The sequence below is a fragment of the Cupressus sempervirens genome, chromosome 8 (assembly GCF_028749045.1).
Source record: "Cupressus sempervirens isolate cs-2001-9-10 chromosome 8, ASM2874904v1, whole genome shotgun sequence".
Classification (NCBI taxonomy): domain Eukaryota; kingdom Viridiplantae; phylum Streptophyta; class Pinopsida; order Cupressales; family Cupressaceae; genus Cupressus; species Cupressus sempervirens.
Genome location: NC_143125.1, coordinates 396896373 through 396918137, shown reverse-complemented (window position 1 = coordinate 396918137; position 21765 = coordinate 396896373). Strand labels below are relative to the sequence as shown.

At 34.9% G+C, this 21765-nt stretch overlaps 2 protein-coding genes across 2 annotated transcripts in view; one reads left to right on the top strand and one right to left on the bottom strand.

The window, feature by feature from the left end:
* PRA1.H (prenylated RAB acceptor 1.H) overlaps positions 1-21765 on the top strand; it is a 129808-nt gene that overhangs the window by 47578 nt on the left and 60465 nt on the right. Inside the window, 1 exon segment of the mRNA XM_089797889.1 lies at positions 6061-6197. Coding sequence (XP_089654015.1) covers positions 6061-6197 — 137 coding nt within the window.
* LOC149542958 (uncharacterized) lies at positions 1434-5466 on the bottom strand. Its single transcript, XM_089796525.1, has 6 exons — positions 5451-5466; positions 5127-5343; positions 4921-4961; positions 2746-3917; positions 1939-2637; positions 1434-1658 (listed from the first exon to the last, which is right to left on the bottom strand). The coding sequence occupies exons 1-6, from the start codon at positions 5464-5466 to the stop codon at positions 1434-1436; spliced, it is 2370 nt and encodes a 789-aa protein (XP_089652651.1).

The following is a 21765-nucleotide window of genomic DNA, read 5'->3' as shown; positions in this document are numbered from 1 at the left end:
TACTAATGGATCTGCTAGCGAGAATCCTAGACATGCAAGGTTAGATGGCATTGGCAAAGATAATATTGGTGGCGGTGTGTTTGTTTTCTCCATTTATAAGTGGAAGCATACAAATAACCTTTATGGAGGCCCTGGCTCTTCTTTATAACTTGAAAGAGGATACCCGAGGATGGAAAAACATTACTTGTGGATACAAATTTTGGTGAATATGTTAAACAAGCAATAATTGGAGAGGGTGTTAATTGGCATTTCGCCATAGTGGCTAAGCAAATACTGAGTTTGTGTAGTTTGTTGGATTATGTCTCCTTTTGTCATATTCCTAGAAAGTGGAATAATGTGGCAGATTGGTTGGCTAAATGGACTTCCGAGAATTTAGACAGGTGTTATGTTGATGACAGGAGATTCCTGTCCTTGGATTATTTTGAGGCTTTAGATAAGCTAATCTTGGAAGACAAGAAAATGTAACTGGTTCTTTTTGGGAGTCCCTTGGGTGACTTCTTTTGTTTAGTGTGGTTGACCTTGGGAGGCCGTAAGGCCTCTTGCTTTATATTCTTGCTTTGATAATTTTTACTCCCTTATTGAAAAATATATCTATCTCTAAATGTAAACATACACGAAGAAAGACACAAATAAAATCAAGTCTGGTTTTTGAAGAAGTTGGGCAAAATTCAAGAAATGGATACCAAAAACGTTTGGTCTGCATTTTGTCTGTAACTTGTTATGTCTATATGTAAACAAGAGCCAAAAATGATATACATAAAAAAATGGTACCATTTATTTTAGAACTTGGAAAATAGCATGACAAATAGGGTGTGGTGTGATTATTTGAGATTAAAACCTGGGTACTTTGAGTGTAATGCTAATATACCAACATAATGTACCAACTTTCACAAATTCTGTAGGACTATGGAAAACTTGAGCTTTTGAATTATTTTAGAATATCCCACATCTCTATAACTACATGTTATAGCCTCCATTCATAAGGACTTTACAGGTTAGTTTGAGTTTAAAAGCCAGCATTTAGGAGTTTTTCCTAAGTTGCCGGTTCGGATTCTGGTTCGGATGCGGGTTCGACATTCGGGTTCGGAATTCGATCAAAAAATTTTGGGCTGGGTTCGGGTTCTTTTTGGGTTCGTCCGTACAAGAATTTTTTAAAAATAAAATAAAAAATATATATGCAAAAATATGTTGCAGCATACCAATTCATACACCACTATGCTAATCTAAAGCAATTTAGCAAATTCAACCACCACATATATTAATGATTTGTTCGATTGGCATGACAAAATATCAAAATATACCACCATTATACCATATGAATGTTTCAGTTCAAAACTTTAGTCTTTAAAACAAGAATATCAACATTACTAATCACTTAATAAATAATCAGTCATAGGCTCATATGTGATCAAATGACAAATATCAATGTATCATCAAAAATCATCGAAGAATTCATCATCATTAGGCAGTTGCTGATTAGAAGCACAATTAGTGCCACTAGCATCAACAGTCTTAATCGTAGTCTCAGCCGTAGCCTCAAGATTAGCTCCATCAGTACTACTATGTATCTCAGGATCGCCATCTTCAATCGCAAGTGCATCAAAGTGGACTTCCAACTCCGCGGCCTCTGGTTCGACATCCCATTGTTTTGCCTCCCCCTTTTTATACATATTCTCTTTGTGAGTTGTGAGCCTCAAGTTTGAATGCACAAACACCAAGTTATCTGCTTTCTTGGAGTTTAGTCGGTTGCGTTTTATCGAGTGGATGAAGGAGTATGTGCTCCAATTCCTCTCAGATGATGATGAACTAGCAACCTATCAAGATTTGCAAATTTACCAACAATAAACTAGAAATTAGAGTTTTGAATATTTAGTATTTACTATTTACCAACAAGAAACTAGTAATTAGAATGTTAAGATTAAAATTTAAAAAACCAACTTGTGATAAAATTTTGATGGCAATGGGCTGCAAGTGTTGGTATTTTTGACCGTGGTAGTACCACCATTTATGAGCATTAGCATTGTTCTTGTCTTCAAGAGCCTCAATACCACAATCATCGGTGCTCGCAAAACTCATAAATTCAGATCTCACTGCAGGTCGTAGGTGCTCAGGAAAGAGTCTTCGAAGGGCTGCCTTGTACCCTTGAGCAACTTCAGGATCTCTGTATGGGGGAACTCTAGTGGTACTCCCCTTGAGGACCGATTGGCTATAGAACCTGGGGCTCAATGCAAATGCAAGTAGATGCAAAGGGGTAGTCATTTTGTTCCATCTCTCTATCATGATTAACTGTAGCTCCTTGAAGAACTTTTCATCAGGATCTTGCTCTTTCTCATTTATGATATTTCTAATGTCCTCAATCATGGAGTCAATGCCATCATATACCTCACTCAAGCAAGGCCTATCCATGTCAGTGTATCGGATCATGCTCAATATAGGCTCTGTGATCTTTAGAAGGTACTCAGCACGATCCCACCAAGATTCATTTAGTATCAATCCCCTTATGGTAGTTGCTCTATCACTATTAGATTGCCTCCATACGGTCCAATTAGGACTAGTTACCATTCTAGTCAATGCGTCTTTAACCTTGATAAGGCGCCTCAAAACAATGGTGTTGGAGGCAAAGCGGGTCTCAGCAACCTATTTTAAAATCAAAACAGTAATAGATTAAAAATTTGAAAACATAGAAAGCTTACTAAAGTGGCTAGATTTATAAAACATGTTTAAATTTTAAACAATTCAACTTACCTTCAAGAGCTCCAATTTCGAGAATTGTCTGAATATAGCCTGCGTCATATGGTGGTTCGTGACAAACATTTGGATCTCTTGTGCCTCTTCATACATTTTTTTTATCCACTCAATCTTAGTGCCAATTTTTTTCAGCATGAGGTTGAGTGAGTGCACTGCACAAGGTGTCCAAAAAATGTGTTCATATCGCTCCTCAACCAATAAGCCGGCAGCCCTACAATTCTTCGCATTGTCAGTTATTACTTGAACAACATTCTGAGGGCCAACTTGCTCGATAGCTTGGATGAGAATGTTTGCAATGAAAGGACCATCCTTTACCTCTCCTTCACAATCCACTGCTTTTAGAAACATTGCACCTCTTGTAGACACTGCAAGAACATTCACCAAAGGACGGTTCCTTGCATCTTTCCATCCATCTGATACTATTGTCACCCCTGTTTCGACCCATGCATCCTTGATGGGCAGCATGGCATTCTCTACACGGGCCACCTCATTATCCAATAAAGTGGTGCGTACCTTCTCATACCCAGGGCCCTTGAACCCGCTTGGAGCCACATTAATTGCCCTCACCATGTATTGCCAATACGGTGAGCGAACAACATTAAATGACAATCCATTTGCATAAACACATCTGGCTATGGCTTGATCAGCAATGTCTCTAGCTTCATTTTGGAATGATGATTCCAAGGGTCCCGCCATTGTTTTACTTACAATTTGTTGTTGAGGAGGACGCATGAATGGATGGCCCTCTGCAGGTGGCTCACTAGGAGTGGTAGTTGAAGACATAGATGATGTTTTCCCTTTCTTTAGAGGCCTACCACTTTCCAACGGATGTGAAGCATTTGCCCTCCCAGCAGCTTCCTCTGCTTGCTTCTGCTCTTGAATATATTTGTTTACGATGTGATTTGGAAGAAAAGTTTTAGGTAGTATCCCGTTTACTCTTGGCTTCCCAGTGCAAAATTTGATGCCTTTTTGAGGAATAAAGCACAAGTGTGCTTTTACTCTACTATAAGAGCTGCTAAATTCCTCCTTGCAATGGCTACAAATCCACACGTAACCTCCTCCACCCGGCATTGATCGAATCATTTGCACATGTTTCCAAAGTGGGGAACATCTGTCGATTTTGAAGTGGGGATTATTGCCAACCAAATCACTTCCAGCCATGATAGAATCTACACACAAATTTAAAAATTACACAATATGTCAATACATAAAACAAAAAATTAAATATGGAAAAAACTCATTTATCCACTCAAACTAAACTGTAATAGATATCAGTAAGTTCACAATGAAAATTTAAAAACTAGGAACAATTTGTAAGAAGTTAGAAGTTATTCAATAGTCATAATATAATTTTGAAATTTTCTGTAGAGTTGTAATTTTATCTTTGCCAAGGGTAATTGGACACTAAGGAACTGCAGTTCTCACTTCTCATATTTGGGGGCTTAGAAAGGGTCCCATTCTACTGTGTTTGGCACATGATTTTGTTGGGCCATTATTGTATGGAGCTTGGTTTGGCAATTTCCATGTGGGAATTGAACTCAAACCTTGTTAATGACATTTGATCACTTCACCACTCAGTGATACCCCACACATTTTAAATTTTAAATTTAACTTTAGACGATTAAACACATTTTCTTTAAATCTACCTGCTATTGAATGATACCAAGGCCAGCTCAGCACATGCTTGCAGGATTAATATAGTACTTAAAAGTTAAAATTGATACAAGGTTGTGTTGGGAAATATTTTTCTCTAATCTTCTCACCACATAACAATTACAGCCACAAATCGACATATTAATAGTAACAGCCTATTAAATAAATTTTCAACCATACACAATTCTACAGTTGAATAGCATTCTCTTATTGGATAGCTTAAAAGCAACATTACAGCTACAGTAGTATTCTTGGTACGTCTGTCTAACAACTGTGTTTCCCCCCAGCTTTTGTTTTCAAATTCAAAGTTTTCATTAACACTACAAGCTATTAAAAAGATAGGAGATTAGGAGAGTTTATGTATATAATATATTTAATAAAATCTAAATTAATCACAATCAAACAAAGCCGAGAGAGCTTGACCTGGTTTTATCTCATCCTACTATTTTCATTCGTGCAAAACAATTCATTGGTTGTTAATAGGGATCTGGAGTAGTGCAGATTCTTTTAAAGACCTACCTCTTTTTTTATCGCTGGAGTTGGAGAAGAAAATTTGAACTCTGAACACCGCCATATAAAACAAACCCAAAAACAAGCCGCAGTATAAAGAAGTTTGAACGCAAAATATGGTTGACGGCGTCATTTTAGGGTTTTGTATAAATATTAAATGGTAAAATCGACTAGAATAAAGTAAAACGCGTTTTTAAATGATTAAAAAGTCAAACGTTTTTTCAACTTTTTCGCTGTATGCCCAGATTCGCCCGAAATTCGCTGTCATTCCATCCGGGTTCTTTTTTGGACTCCAAAATTCGCTCGAAATTCGATCAAATTCGTCCAGGGTGCGAAATGAAGGACACACAGGGAATTTAACAGGAAATCTGCGAATTTGAATCGAACCAGGACCGAATTTGATTTCATGCGAATCAAATTTCGATTTTGCCCCTTCAGGAGCGAATCCGGTAACTTAGAGTTTTTCTTAATGACAATAGTCAATTTCTTTGTGAGGATAGTGAGCTATTATGCTAGTGATATCAATCAAGTTGTTTGACTGTGTTCCCATGCCATTCTCAAACAAAAAGGAGACACTATCATTGTGACCCCTACAGACTCTTCCGACTTTAGTAGTCCTGAATTGCTTCTAGGGGATTTATTAATGTCCAGTTCCACTATGATATGGAGGGAACTATTTGCCATTGCATTAATTGTGTTATTTGTACCATTGTTGGGGATCAGACATAAGTGGAATTGGTTCATGTGTGACACTAGAATTATATTGATATATTGTTGAAGGAATTAAACATTTCTTTTGTGGCATATCTTTTTACCAAGTGAGGAGACCCATGGAATAATTTCAGAGGAGTCTTTGGAAAGTTATATTTGTATTGCTTTTCTTTTTCCTCATGGTTTGTTCAATTTTCAAAGTGCAAGTCTGAATTGATAATCTTTCAAATAAAGGGGGAAATCCTCAACACTCTTAATGAAGTGTAAATGGGTACTTGAACTCCAAGTTCCACTGTAAAATTAAAAAACTCTGAATAGTACTTCATTTTTAGTAAAAGTCTTTCCTTGCCTATATATGGTTCTACTTTCAAAGTCTATTAGTTATCTGAATGCTCTTTTCACTTTGAAAATCAAAGATAAACTTGTAATTTTAATCAGGTACAAGATGCCAGTGGCATTGTTGGGTTTGGTTTTAGTGTTTGCACTTTGGGACATGCTGAGGATATTTAGCAATAAATGGGGTCTCCAGAAATATCCCTTCTTTCACCAGATGCTTGTTCTCATTGCAAAATTAGGTAAGTTTGCTCTGTCATTTTTTCTTACTATGTCCTCTTCTTCATTTGACTATGAGTGAATATTAGCTGTACCATGAAGTGCAAAATCTACCAGTATCTATATGTTTCTTGCAAGATCTACTCAAGCTTAGTCCAAGGACATGGGGATTTCTCTGGTTTCCTTTGATTGTTAGGTTGATTTCAAAACTGGAATAGCATTCAAATATGTTTTGTAAAATTGTGGTATCATGATATTTTTCAGCATTCTAACCCTATTTATGTGGATACTTTAACTTTGGACACATATTCTTCTTGGTTACTTGTTTGTTAAATGAGCAGAATGTGCTCCTACTTCTGGCCTAGTGAACTTATCATTTGAAAGAAATTTCCTTTCTACAGAGCCTTCTAATACTTCTTTAATCTGTTTACTCTATTGTGTTTTTCCCTCAAAACCTATAATGAATTCTAAATTTAATTATTTTGGTAAGTCAAAAGTACATTTCGCATGCCATAATTTCACATTTATGATGCTGTTATGATATTATGCCATTTTTAGCATCGAAACACCAAAGATTGCAATACATAAAAGTTAACCCAAATATTGATGAGATGCAAAATCCATCAGTAGGAGGGTTGAAGGGGTGCATGTCTCTGATGGTCTGGCAGTGGAGTTGGGGGTGATCAAGCTGCCCTACCAAAAACAGAAGGTACTGAAATATTCAACCTGAGGAGAGTTTTGTAGGCTAATGAGCAGAAATATGTACAAAAGCAATATGTTTTGATAATTTTTTAATGGATATGCCATTAAATTTTGCATATGGCTGTGTGAACAATATGAGCATATGTGCAATAGGTTCCGTCTTTTCCTAATAGAAATTCTGTCAAAGCTTCAAATACGAACCTAGTAGGATTTTGAAAATGTAAACTTGACAAATGACTATGGGCCATACCATGCTTGAAGACAAACGTACTAAGAATGAAGTAATTCATCTAGTAGTAGTGATCCTGTAGAATTCTGTTCTCTAAAGGAAATTCGCTCTTTAGTGGATGGTTGCTAGAAGATTACCTAGTGAATAAGATACTAATTGGGAAGAGGAAGTAGGTGGTTGCTTTTACAATAAGAGTTTAGCTTTACATTAGTCGAGTCCAGGGAAGCACTATGTTATGACAGATATGCTGTCAAATTTGCAAGCATACTTGTATGCTTTTGTAATGTCCCCATCTTGATGTTTATGGGACACTACTTGATTTACGCATTTCCTCCTTGAAATGATTATTTTATTGATCAAACAAGTAATGAACAGTGTAACACAAATGCAGATATAATGTTGACTACAATGAAATGTTTATTTCTGACATATGAACCTTAATATGCTTCAAGCATGCAGTTCACAGTATGAGGCTATATCTGATGTATCAATATAAATATGCACAATGACCTGTATGGCTGTCTACGACATTCGTATGTGATTCCCGCTGCAATTACAGGCTTATACCATGTACTCAGGCAGAGATATATACCATCTCTGATACTCTGGAATCGATTATGCACTGCTTTTCTGATGTATGGGCAGTCTGTGATATATCATTAATGGATGGACTGTGCTACTTTATTATAGATGCTATCTCTGATATGTATAACTGTATTACTTGCATAGCAGTTGCTATCGCAACCTACTATGCTCTGAGTCTAGTGTTTTCTACACGTTAATATATCAAATATCAATTCTACACTCCCCTTGGTGAGCCAATCAGCTTGCATTTATATGTGCTTAAAAATATAAAAGTGCGTGGGTGTAAAGACATCACCATCATAACAAATTTAGTTTATTGTTTACAATAAATATTCACAATTTTGTGAAATAATCATGCATGATTATGTAGCATGCACTTAATTATAACATAAGCAACGACCAGTTTAACTTGTAGAATATATCAAATTGAAAAAAATGGAAAGGAAAATTACACTAGCATGCTAAACTATATGTGTGTGTGTGTGTGTGTATTCTAAAGAAAAATTAATCTGCAGCATTTGGAAATAGGTTTTAAGAAGGAACTAGATATGCATTTCATTGTTAACATCTTATTCAAAGTACAAAGAAAGGAAAGATTCATACTGTTACATTTAGCAACTGATAACCATTTGTCTTTCTTTAGTCTCTTTTTGCATCATAGGAGGAAAAGATATCACCGGGGCATTTATCTTCCCAACCATGGATTGTTACCAATCCCCTTCCTTTCTCACTTCCTACCGAAGTGGGCCCGACGCTCCACAAGGATTGGAACATGGTTATGTCAAGTCATGTAGGAATTGGTGTAAGACCCTACAACCACAGTTGCTTACACCCTATAGCTGCTACTGACTTGGTACAACTCCTGACTAGTACTGTATCCAGAATCGTAAGAATTGACAAACACTAGTACATGGTTAGTGCACGTTGGCCAAGGGTTCACTCTACATGATTATCATGTTGTCATTGTCTCACCCTATTCGACTTGCACCCTTAGAGACACAATAGGTTAATGGTAAGCTCAAGGGCAGAAAGGTTATTCCTTTTTTGTTCTCTATATGTTCCTACACACTTGTCTCATATGAACGTTGATCTTGATGGAACTGAACTCTAAATTTTTGCCAAAATTTAGAGTCCCAAATACCACACCAAAGAGAGAATCTTCAAATCTTACCCACTAGTTATATTCAAACAATATGCTTCAAAACACTAAAACTCATAATCAGAAGAATGTGAAAAAGGAAGCCAGTTTGATGCCTACACTATTCCTACAAGGGGTTATAACAATAACCAATGATTTGATGGATTCTAGTTTAGCCCAGTGTCAAAAGAATTTCCTTTCTTCATCTTCAGCCTACTTTCCATATACCCATGGGCCGGTCCAATATGCCAGTGCATGTTGCGTGGGACTGTTGAATGCTTATTTTGTAGAATAGGGCTCATAGTTTACTTACCTCAAAATTTGCTTGTTTACTGATTCCTATTTGGGCGCAATGCAGATGTGGAGTTTACATGCAGCAGTGATATGTTATGATATGCATGAATCAGGGAGCAAATTGAAAAAGTCAATGAAGCAGGAAATTGATGCCAGGAAGGAAGGTTTCTCAGCTAATATAAATATTAATGATTACAGAGGTGCTTTACCGTGGAGTTCCACTTTCTCATTTAGTCACATCGGCAACCAAAAAATTCTGATAGCATAAATACTTAGAAGCAAAACAAAGCATCTTGTGTGGACCCTAGTAGTACCAATCAAATTGTTAGTGAAATAGGATCGATTACTATATTCTGTAACTTGTAATAGCACTTGTAGATATTTTATGTGTTTTCCAAGTTACTATATGAATAAATATATATGTGAAATAAAGAGGCATGTCTCTTTAACATATTAACTTACATTAGTTATATTAATAACACAAGTTATATATATATATATATATATATATATATATATATCACTCTTAATATAAGTTAATTATCTCATATATAATATTTGTCATATATTATATATCTCATATATATAATATAATTTATCCGATAGAATTATAACATTAACACTCCCTCTTAATGAAGAAGGATAAAACACATAGATATTAAACCTTAGGTAATATTTCAAAAATAATACATATAGGAAATCTTTGATCAGAAGATTTCTAGAATATGATATCATGTAAGTATTGGCCCATCCGAATATCAACATATGATATTCACCAATTACTATTTGATATCATATTTGGTATCATGAGCATTGGCCTATCAAAATATCAATCAAATGATATTCACCAAATACTCTGAGTAATGGCCTATCAGAACATCAACTAAATGATATCCACCAAGTACTCAATGTGGTAATGGCCTATCAGAATATCAAGGCAAGATATACACCAAGTACCGAAAATATATCTATACAAGCAACTTGTAGATAATCAAATTAATGATATCAACTGTCTAGTTGTTGATTTATAAGATAAAGCCTTTACATGAAACAATTTCGCAAAATTGAATCATGGTACAAGCTATTGTAAGGACGTCACTTTACAACAACTTCTCCTAATACAAGTGATAATCATTTAAAAGTCGTCACTTCTTCATGATGTACACAGGGGACAAGCTCATACATGTATGACATCAAAAGTTTGCATGAAGTCTCCATGAATACTGTCAAGTGGTGTTGTCACAATATTCACCATAAAAACATATCAGAGAATAAGGTTTCTCCCTCTTAGTTTGATATCAACTTTTCTGACCTCTTAGCATAAGGTTTTGTCTGATGAAGTATCAGACTTCCTTTGAATCTATTATCATCCTTCTAACCTCTTGGTAGCAAGTCATGTCATGCTTCCTTAGGTCAATGGTTATCATGATAGCATAAGGCCTTCCAGTCTACATACATGAGACTTTATCCTATGAATCATAGTCCTTTAGCTATTATAGTTTTTTGACTAGTGGAGAATCCATCAATCAAGGTCTACTCCTTCTGAATCAAGATCATCAAAAGTTTGATTTAAGCGATTTATATTTTCTGCTCCATCTCTTTCTCCAAGGTTGCCTCTAATGAACTGTTAGACTCACTCTTATAATTTCAATCATAAAAAATATTTGCTTCAAGAAACTCACATTATCCAACCTAATCATCAGATGATTCGTGAATCTTAGATCACAGCTTCTTTGGAGCTACTATCATAAGATTGAGTTTGTACAATATTTGGTAGCATGCCTAATGTACCAATCTTCTTTTCCTGCAAGAATATCCTCAAAGACAAAGGAAAAGATCAAGGCAAATAGCTCTTTAGTATATATTAAACATAAAATAAAATAAATAATAATATAATTCTCAAATATAAGATCTTTCCAATATAGATAATTATTAACTAATTTCATTCCCTTTTATCCTACTTTGAAAATGATCTCCATTATTCCAATATATTTTATCTCCATAATATATCATCATTTTTATTTTTTTTTATTTTTCAAGTATTAATTTTGAGCATAACATCAAACTAACTAAATATCACCATGATATCCTATCAATAATGCTATCACTAATATAAGGAAATAAATCTCCTAACTAAAAGATAGCCTTTTTAATTAAGAAAAGATATTACCTTTGATATTACAACCATTATGTTACTTACCCACTATAATTTCGGGTCTTGGTTGTCCTCACATTTTATTCGGCAGTCCTTCACTGATGTATAGAATAAATTTAGGGTTAGAAGCCCAAGGATCATGTTAATATCGTACGCTCCTCCCCGTTGTTATCACCTGGTACATCCCCCTTCTTTAGAACCTTTCTATTATTACTCAATGGTGATTATTCTTCCCCATGGCGTGATATGCACTTTTCTTTTCTTTTTTACAAACACTACCAATAATCAACAATTTGACCTTTCACGAGATCTCAGACTAGATGAAGGAATTTATCCATGTAGAGTGACATTCTTTTGCCAACTCAATTTCAAAACATCAGGCAAAATGATCTAACATCATTAAGCCCAGTCTACCATTAGCGGCCACATCCAATCAGATCCAATCTTGTGTTGCAACCTCCAAATACACCCGTTGGTGATTCCTTTCTGGATAGCGACGCATCGAAGACAGTTGATCACTGTCTACTAATCAATGTCTAACACCAGTAATAGTGATCGTGGAGAGGAATTTGGTGTTACACCATTGCCAAAAGAGTTTTGTGATCTCTAATGGCGAGAACACTTGGGACTTCAATGCTTTGCATCAGTGTCTACTAGGGCAGTCATCATAATGACTTTTAATAGAAATCATTTACTCTATGGTGGTTGTCCATCCCTTGCAACAAAGTTTTCAACGCTACGCTAGAAGCATGGATGTTGACGAATAGACTGAAAATAGTCTCGACATCATATTGTAACCTAGATCTTTTTCAACCTCAATATGCGTATGCAATTGTCATGGTGGTTGTAGATTAAGAAGATACCATATCACAGTCCTCCTTTCACTGAACGATCTTACAAATCATTTGACTTGGTCAAATGCTCCCTTGGCAGTCCCCCTTCATAGAAGAGCAAAGATTTATGACCAATCTCTTTATGTCATGAGTGGCTTACTTCCAAACATGTACACTCAAATGGTGGCCATAAAGAAGGATATGATGACAATCCCTACAATATCGACCATAATACCAACGTTGAAAATATCACCCGTGTCAATATATTCATTAAATCAAACATCGATGACATTGGATCTTGCATCTGTAATCTGCCGATATCCATTTATAACGTGGAACTTGCGACTGTACTGGTACAATCTACGTGGATTTTCACAGTTCGTTTCATTCTACATGATGGTCGATCCTTGTCAACGATCTTTGTCAGTTGCTTGGTCAACTTGTTATTGGATTATTCTATGTCCTCATTTGTGGATGTCCTCCGTAATATTTCTCTGCCAATACGATTCTCTGATGCCATTAAGTAGCATGTGAATTTTTAGCACTGCACTACATTTCATTTCATCCAACTTCCATCGTAGTAAGCAAGATAATGTAGTCAAACGTTGTATGGAGAATCGAGTATGATAATAGATCTCATGCCAGTTGTACGGTTTACTTTGAATAAAGTAATGTTACCGTCTGCTCCATGCCAGAAAAGTAATGCTAGGTAGCTGAAGTGTGGACAAATCAAGTCACACCAAAGATAATGCAATAGCAACTTAGGTGCTTTCGCAAAAACAAAATCATGTGGAAGACGATTTTTCAATTCACTTATGGCAAACCATCTGGGTCTTGCATTCTCCATGGCTTCTATTATTACACTTGAAACCTTCTCTGATACCATGTTAGTGAAATAGGATCGATTACCATATTCTGTAACTTGTAATAGCACTTGTAGATATATATAACCATTATAATATGTTAAGGATATATTACTTGTGTTATTACTATAACTAATGTAAGTTAATATGTTAATGTGACATTTCTCTTCAAGAGACATGTCTCTTTAACATATTAACTTACATTAGTTATAGTAATAACACAAGTAATATATCCTTAACATATTATAATGGTTTTATATATATATATATATCATATATATAATATAATTTATCCGACAGAATTATAACATTAACACAAATCGATCCCAATAGACCCGACAAGAGCCTTCCTCCTGAGTAAATCAAATTTAGGACTGAGATGGTACATTGGCAAAGAAATAACACAAACAGAATAGAAGGAGATTCTCTAATTTGTATCTAGGAAATGATGACTGGCAGAGATTTTGATTCTAAGTTGCAGGATTTGACGATGAAGTATTGACCCCAAAGATCTATATCGAAGATTAATAACACTGGCATTGTTGAGGTATAACAAACACTATACTAAGCATTACAAGCCAGAAAGACCATTTACGGGCTCAACAGTTGAGGAACAATTGACTTGGGACTTCATGAATCGATTCATATAGCTGCATGTTGGAGAGTCGAGCAAAAGAAGTGAGTGAATTCCAATTAGAACGACAACATCATACCTTTAGAAAAGGATGAATATATTTATAGTAAAGAATGAACTTTTATCTTCATAAGTTTGATAGTGTGTAAGGCCATGTGCAATCAAAGTATGGAGAGCAATTGAAGTGACATTCGTCCAAATATTCTTAAACTCTTGTGATCATGACAATGATAGAAAACATAACTATCATCCTTGATCATAAACAAGGCCTTCAACGAAATACGATTAAAGATGGTGATAGGAGATGTTGTAAAAGTTGAGAGCATACATAACGATGATAGCTAAACTCTAAGGAGGGAATTGCAAAGAGAGAAGGATGTTCAATGACTAGTAATTGGGGCAGATGATGTATATCAACCATTTTTGGTCTAGAGCATGACAACCCACTAGGGTGTATGTGCAACGAACAAAATGAACTATTGCCATTATAGATTAAAGTTGGATATAGCAAAAGATTTGTCAAAAATGTCATTGAAGCCCGCGTAGGAGTATGAATATTATACTGAATGCCAATCAATCTCTCCCACTGAAATATAACAGACAATGAAGACCCAATCGCCAATCATAAAGATAGCAAGGAATCTTCAATGATATACAAGGAACACCCAAAAATCTCGAAGCGTTGTCTGTGCGGGATGAAGGAATGCAACATTTGAATAGCTTGAAGGAGACTATGCAGAAAACACTGATCGGGAATAATGTGAAGAGCAATTATAGAAGATCCAATAAACCTTTTAAGTATTGAACGATGGTAAATGATTGTGTCAAATATTAAAATAGCGACTAATCCTATCATGTATTAAGGTAAAGGTTGATAATATGAGTATGTGGTGTGGTTGAAAGAGTTAAAAGGATATGAGTAAAAATCTAGAGATGATCAAAGTATTAGTTATTGGAAGCTACGCATTTTATTAAGGGAAGTATGAGTTTTTTATTGAAAAGGTGTGATTTTTTAATTTTAATTTTACATTCCCTTATTATCAAGATATATATAGGGGAAGTCAAAAAAAAGAAGATAGATATTCATATTCGGAAGAGAAAAGAAATGTATTCACTTGCAAGGAAAGTTATAATTATTAAGGAAGATGACTTTTTAAATATGAATTTATCTATTATAGTTCAATATTTAATAAAAGCTCCTTTTGTTTATTTTTGAGGCAAAGAGATTCCAACTAAAATGTTGATTTGCCCTTTATGATCAATAAAGAAATTATTTAATTATTCTGACAAGGCTTTATTTTTTACATTGGGTATTATTCGCATCCTGTGTTCAACAACAGGGAACAGTGTGAAACACAAAGTTTTTGCATCTCCAGCTAATCGGACTTCCTACCTAAGAAATTAAATTCCTTTTGGCTAGCATAGAATTGCATATAAAAAGTGTCTTTTGCAGAGCTGCGAAGTAGTTGATGATATTTTGGATAAATATTGTCTCATAAAGTTGTACGTAATAGTCTTCATTATGCTTGACTCTATTGCCCGAATGAGCAAAGGCACTGGTCATTTAAATCATTGGAATATAATTATCGGATTTATAATTGAACTCAGAAACCTATATACTTCCTTCTTGCAGTTTTCTAATCAATTATTACCAAATATTATACAAAACATTAAATCAATTCAAACATTCTACATTCTACATTATTTTGATTGAGTTCAAGGATTTTGCTAGTTGGAGAACTCACAAGGTTAAATTTGCTATAGAAGAGCTTTGAGCAAGGTGATCAGGTCCGAAGTGAAGTTTTACCTGCCTAGGTGTAGCGAAGCTTGAAGCACAGGGGGATATGAATTATTCCCTTTCGTTGGACAGAACTGATTTGAAAACCTATTGGAGAACTGGCAAGCTCTTGGATTTCCAATCTGTGATTTTGGGAACCAATATACCTTCTATCTAGGTGCTTTATATTATTTGTTAATGTTAGAATTAAGCCAATTATAGGCACGTGGTCCATTCAACATGGAGCTGCACTCTCAAGCCCATGTATTTAATCAGGGTCCTCATCACCTAAGGAGTACATGTGCTTGAGCTGCTTGCTCACGTTGTGCCGGTCCATGCTAAATGGCTTATGGAGGAGTTCTATTTTCATCAAGTTGAATCTTTACAACAGTTCAAGTTTAATCTAGTAGAAGTGAGTTCCTTTATTTAATTGTTTTAATTTGACATCAGGGTTAAACTATCTCTTCTAACCTCTGTTTCAAGGTGGAGCTTGAACCCTGTTTATAAGCAGCAAGACCACCCACTTGGTCTCTTTTTTTTCTACATTATTAATTTCTGAGAATCATTCACTGTATCTTTCCTTCTCATTTCTCTAGAAAACTGCAAGTGTTATTATCATTTCAGTTATGGTTTAGTTCAGTGAGTATCAGTTGTAGCCTGTAGGCATACTTGAACAGCAAAATGATTGGTATAGATTCCTTTACCTTTCACAGTTATTCCTCACTGATATTTTGGCAGAACTTTAGAATAACGCGGTCTAGATAAATGTCAACATCTAAATATTTTATAGTCTGAGACAACATCTATGTCTTCAGAACTTTGCCAGAATGGTATTGACAAAACTCGCCACTCAAAAAGACAAGCTACTTGACAGTACGGAAAAAGAAGAGAGCCTTTTCTTCTATTTATGACCCCAAATTCCAATTGGAATAAACTAAATCGAGAAGATTGTAGAAGCGAAGGAATTAATGATTTTCTGTTCTTTCTTGCATGCAAAGCTTCATTTCCTTTTTTAGAAGTTATTCTGAAATAACAAATACTTTTCAGTTATAAATAGGACTACGTAAATAATGAAAGTTTCATTTCCTTTTACTAATTATTCTGAAACGATGAATGCTTTCCAGTTATAAGAAAGATAACATGAATAATGAAAGCTTCATTCCTTTTTACAAGTTATTCTGAAATGATGAATACTTCCCAGCTACAAAAGGGTTACAAGAATAACTCCTAGCTTCATTTCTAAGTATATCAAGCAAGAACTCAGAAACACTTAACATGGCTGGAATTACTTCTGTTCAATCTTGTTCTCACGTTGAGCCAGCTACAATCTCTTGTCTAGTGCGAGTTCTGGAACCTGCACTATTACTTCCTTCTAACTATCACCATGCTCAAGAGCGACAGTGGCTCAATGTCATGAGTTCTTTCTTTCTTAAGAGAAGCAAGAAAATGAATGAAGAATCCCCCAAAAAACTGTTCGTGGACATATATACTTCTAGAGACTCTCCTTCACAAAGCTTCAACGAGTTGGCTTTATATTTACACCACCCTTCATTGTGATTGATAGAAAAATGGCTTCCGAGCATATCTGCGAGAGGTCATTTAAATTTTAAAAATATTTTTCTTGCTAAACATTCAAAAAATTTATTGTTTATATTTCAATGCTCCAAAGATGCCAAGAATCCACCCTACAGTGTTCAATATTATGCCATTTTAGAATTTTAAATTCGAAGTTCTTGCCATAAGAATAATAACCCGACCAAAGAGCAAGCTAATCATTGAATTGATATTTTAATATCAATTGCTTAATAATTATTATGAATTGGTTAAATGTTTAAAAGTATCTTATTTTTTTATTAATATAAATATATAGGTATATATATTCATAATATTCTCACATAAATTTGCATTTACATATATGTAGTCAATTATGAACCATGGTACATTGTCCATTTATTTATGCACATGTAAATGCATATTTATATGTATACTTATACTATGAATATACATATATACCATCGTTTGATAAGATACATAATGATATTTTTTAAAGGAACATTGTCACGAAATTATCATTAAAAGTACCAAAGGAAATATGGTCAGACATGGTGCATGTTAGAGACAGTGTAATCTAACGACTCCAAGACTACCATCAAAATGATTGAGAAACATCAGTAAACACTTTGCTCTCAAGATCCTAAATAGGGACTTAAGCCACAAAGGTTGCACTACCCAATTCTAGACAATACTTACTAGTCTTCTGTAATCCAACTAGTCATTGATCATAACCATATTACACTCCTCTTTCTAGATGATATCTTTCCCCTTTTCCTCAGAGGCCAAGTCATTCCCACATCTTCTTTTGCAAACAATAGTAGTCAGTTCGAAATCTTGACATCCTAACATTGTTATGCATACATAAATGCAGGATAAATAATTATATTACTTCTGATAAGAATGAAATCATCATGTCATTACATAAATAATATTTGAACTAATGCATCATGAAAACACGAGACAAAAGCAGTTTCCATGTAGAGCATCATTTAAATCAAAATCACTATTTTTAACATCAATTACCATCTAGGGCATCATTTTTGGAAACCAAAACTATTGTTTTAACATCAATTACCAACAAGGGCATTCAATAAAACAAAACCATGGTTTATAGAAATTGGATATCTTTTAGGGCATCAATTCAATAGAAATCCTTTTTTTTACAGAAACCGGTTACCGTTTAGGGCATCAACATAACCAAGCATCAAAAGTATGAGTAATCAAGAGGGATGTGACAGATTATTGGCAGCAATGCAACCAATCACATAATTATCATGAACCATTTAGTGTATTTGATTGCATGGTTTAATCATTGATCGGCCAACTCAATCATATATTAATTCAGCCTCACGATGCATGGTGAATATCAGATGATATCATGGCAGAGATATGTGTATGCATATGTGATGCAAAATGTGTTTAATGCAATATGGTGATAATGAGCATTGATGCATGATGTGAATTCTACATGCTTTGTTGATAGACATCCTTTGCTTAAGGATATACAAATTGGCATGACATCTAGGTACTTGGTTTGGGAAATCACAAGTGCAGATATCACAAGTGCAGATTATGTATTGATTGCAGACATGTCAATTACTACCAGTCTTTGTTGATAGGAACATTGACTATTATTACATATTTTTGATTAATATCATTTCAACTTCATATGTTCAAAATTGGGGGATACAACAATGCCCCCCTCTTGGAAAATGCTTGCTCACAAGCATTCTTACAATGTCACGGTGATTCTTGGATTCCAAACTTGTAAATGCCATCTCTGCGTATTATAGGTTTATTGATAGGAATGATAATTCATTGTGATTGAGCTAAAGATCTAGATAGTCATTCTCCATGGGTTACATGTTATCTTATCTAAAACACAATGAAGGTAATGCTTACCTTGGATGAAAGTTATGAAGTATAACCCCCCTTCTATCAAACTTGAACATTTTTTTTTTTATTCTATGTCTCAAAGAACAAATCTTCTTCTAAATTGCATCTCTTGGTACTTTGAATAGCATGGCACTATGAATTATTTTTTTCCACATAGTTCCCGATTCTTCATTGATGGAAGATGCATCTAGATCCTATAATCTATTTTCATCTTCACTTTGAAGCAACTTAAGCTAGTTTTTGTTGGACTAGCTCCCAATGTTTCCTTTCGAGATTCGTGACATGGCTTAACTGTCTCCTATGTTCTATAAGTCTAGTGTTTATATTAGGCATTGATAGGTTGATCTTTTGCTGCAACTACAACCCTAACTTTTAATAAGTGGTATCAAAGCTTGGTCATAGGTTCAAATCTCCTTGGGTAATGTTGAGGAGGGGATTGTTGGACTAACTGCCAACGTTCCTCAGGATTTGTGACACAACTTAACCGTCTCCTGTGTTCTATAATCTAGTTGTTGTATCGGGAATTGACAGGTCGATCTTATGGTGCAATGGCAACCCTAGCTTCTAACTGTTTCTTCATACACCTTAGAGAGTGAGTTTTCATATGTTTTGTCTACTTCAAACAAAGGTTTTAGGGTACGTTGAAGATTTATTTTGCCATTAAACTCGGATTTATCTGTTTGATTTTGAGTAGCCTTTCGAGTCACCTACTTCTTTGTTGATGTGCTTGATCATTGTGCCCTGTCTTCTTGATGATGAGATCTCTTCCCTTACTTTGCAATGATTTGGAGTTCCAAGTCTTGTAGATACTCGTCTCTCCCCATTTACCAATTGTATTTCATCTTTACATACTTTTGATGTCATACATTCCTAACTATTTATATTGAATTAATTTGATTGGAGGCAAGAAGTAGTTCCCGATTTACCTTTATTGGAGATTGTTACTTAATTTTAACACATTTTAAAATTCAGTTCTAAAAAATGATCAAGTGAAAGTAAAAGTACACATTTTTATTGCTTCTAGCTCATCTTGTAACTACTAAATCATATTTCATTCAGAGTGAAAGAATAGAAAATAAAATGTCCTTGTATTATTCATCATGATAGATACAATTGGTATTTTCAGAACTGAAATGAAATGGTTGCTGAAAGTGAATCCTCTTACACAATTGACCGTGAGAGTAGCCCTAGTACTATTGATAGATATTCCTGCTCTATGAAAATGCATAACATAAAGGAAGAAAATAGAGTAGGAGAGGGTCATAGGGCACCAATCATTGCTTGTAATGGCTGGTTGTGTTGCATTCTTCCGCTTCTGCCTGTTCGCTGCCTCAAAGCACGTCCTCTCCAAGCTTCCAAATCTTGCATTCATGAGAAGAAGTGTTAGATCCAATGAATCTAAGCAATGATAAAGTGTCTCACCTCACTTACAAGCATTCATACTACTATCATGCTATGCATCTTCATAAAATAAGAACATCTACCAGCAGAAACAAAAGCAAACAATCACATCAAATGTTTTATTACTAACATGTTTGTTTTCTGTGCAGCATACTATCTCTAATAGGTACATGGATATAACCTAGGCTCCCATGAGGGTTATTGAGCCTGGCATGCCCATTAGAGGTAGGATCACTTGAGGAGCTGATCAAAATGGTACAACAAGATAAAGCATAAAAAAGACAATCATTTATGAAACTTTTTGCTTTTACATCCAACTATAGCTGGAGCATTTTTACACCATATTGGATAAAGCATTGAAGGGATAAAATTACATTTTGTTATTTTGAAACCTTTTGTTTTAAAGTATAAACAAGTGTGAGAACATGGCCAAGTGTAAATCTTGAATGCATAAGAGTTTGAGAATTCATAATAACATTCAATGCTGAACTAAGAATGGGATCAGATATTCATTCATAATATTTCTGGCAGTCACATTGAAATGTCTAAGGCACAAATGGAATATGGGTACACAAAAAGAGTCAAGATTTATGCAAATAACTGGCTGCCATCAGTATTCATGCATCATACAAATGAAGATAGAAAAAACATCAGAAGGAATAGAGTTGCATAAAATTTGAGGAAATCAAACAATGAAGGAAGGATAATGACATGTTTGTGCATGGCGACAATATTTTGAGCTAATGGTGAACACATCAAATCCTGGTAACATTAGTCACAATCCATGTTCTTTTAAGCCTTGTCATTAAGAGTTCCAAGTGCAGTATGATATAAATGAGCAATCATATCGAAGGTATCCAGCTATAGCATTCCAAGATGGGTGGACAAAAGGATTTTGTAGAATTCATCAAGATACAAGAGTTTTGCATTCGCCAAGTAATAACAAAGACTTGCAATAACATCTGCTGATTAGAGAGCACAAGTCACAAATAAAGCTACAACCAGTATATGGTCATATTGTATATAAAAGGGCTACAGAGTGCAATTACAGCAAAACTGGATGTTATTCAAGTCAGATGTATGTATTTTTCTAAAGGAAAAAGGGAAAACAGTTCATTACTTGGTAACATTGTTCCTGCATTCTGCAATAAGTCTCTATCAAATAGAGCGAAAGTAAGTTCCAGATTTGGAAAAGATAGCTCAGCAAGTCTTACAATAAAGATTTCTACATCACTCAGTGACCAAGAGATCACGCTTTCCTATAGCATAATGCTTAGGAGTTGGGACAGATCAAATCCAGGAATGTCATCTGCAGAAAATAAGTCTTGAGAAAGGAAGAAATGATCACGAAGTTCATGTATCACAAATTTGAAGCGTTTTTCCCAGAAAACAACACCTGAGGTTTCAATGAAATAAAAATGGACACACGTGGAGTATTAAGAATGCTGAAAATAAACTCCAGGATGGTGTCAAGTACTCAGAAGAAATAAACATGTAACAAGCAAAGAAAGCTCCACATTTGTTGTTACA

Bases quoted from the DNA above. Each gene is read 5' to 3' on its own strand.
- LOC149542958 (XM_089796525.1), bottom strand. The intron at 4,962-5,126 runs GTTTGACTTTTT...GGCGGTGTTCAG, and splicing joins AGCGAAAAAGTTGAAAAAAC to AGTTCAAATTTTCTTCTCCA. The intron at 2,638-2,745 runs GTAAGTTGAATT...ATTTTAAAATAG, and splicing joins CGAAATTGGAGCTCTTGAAG to GTTGCTGAGACCCGCTTTGC.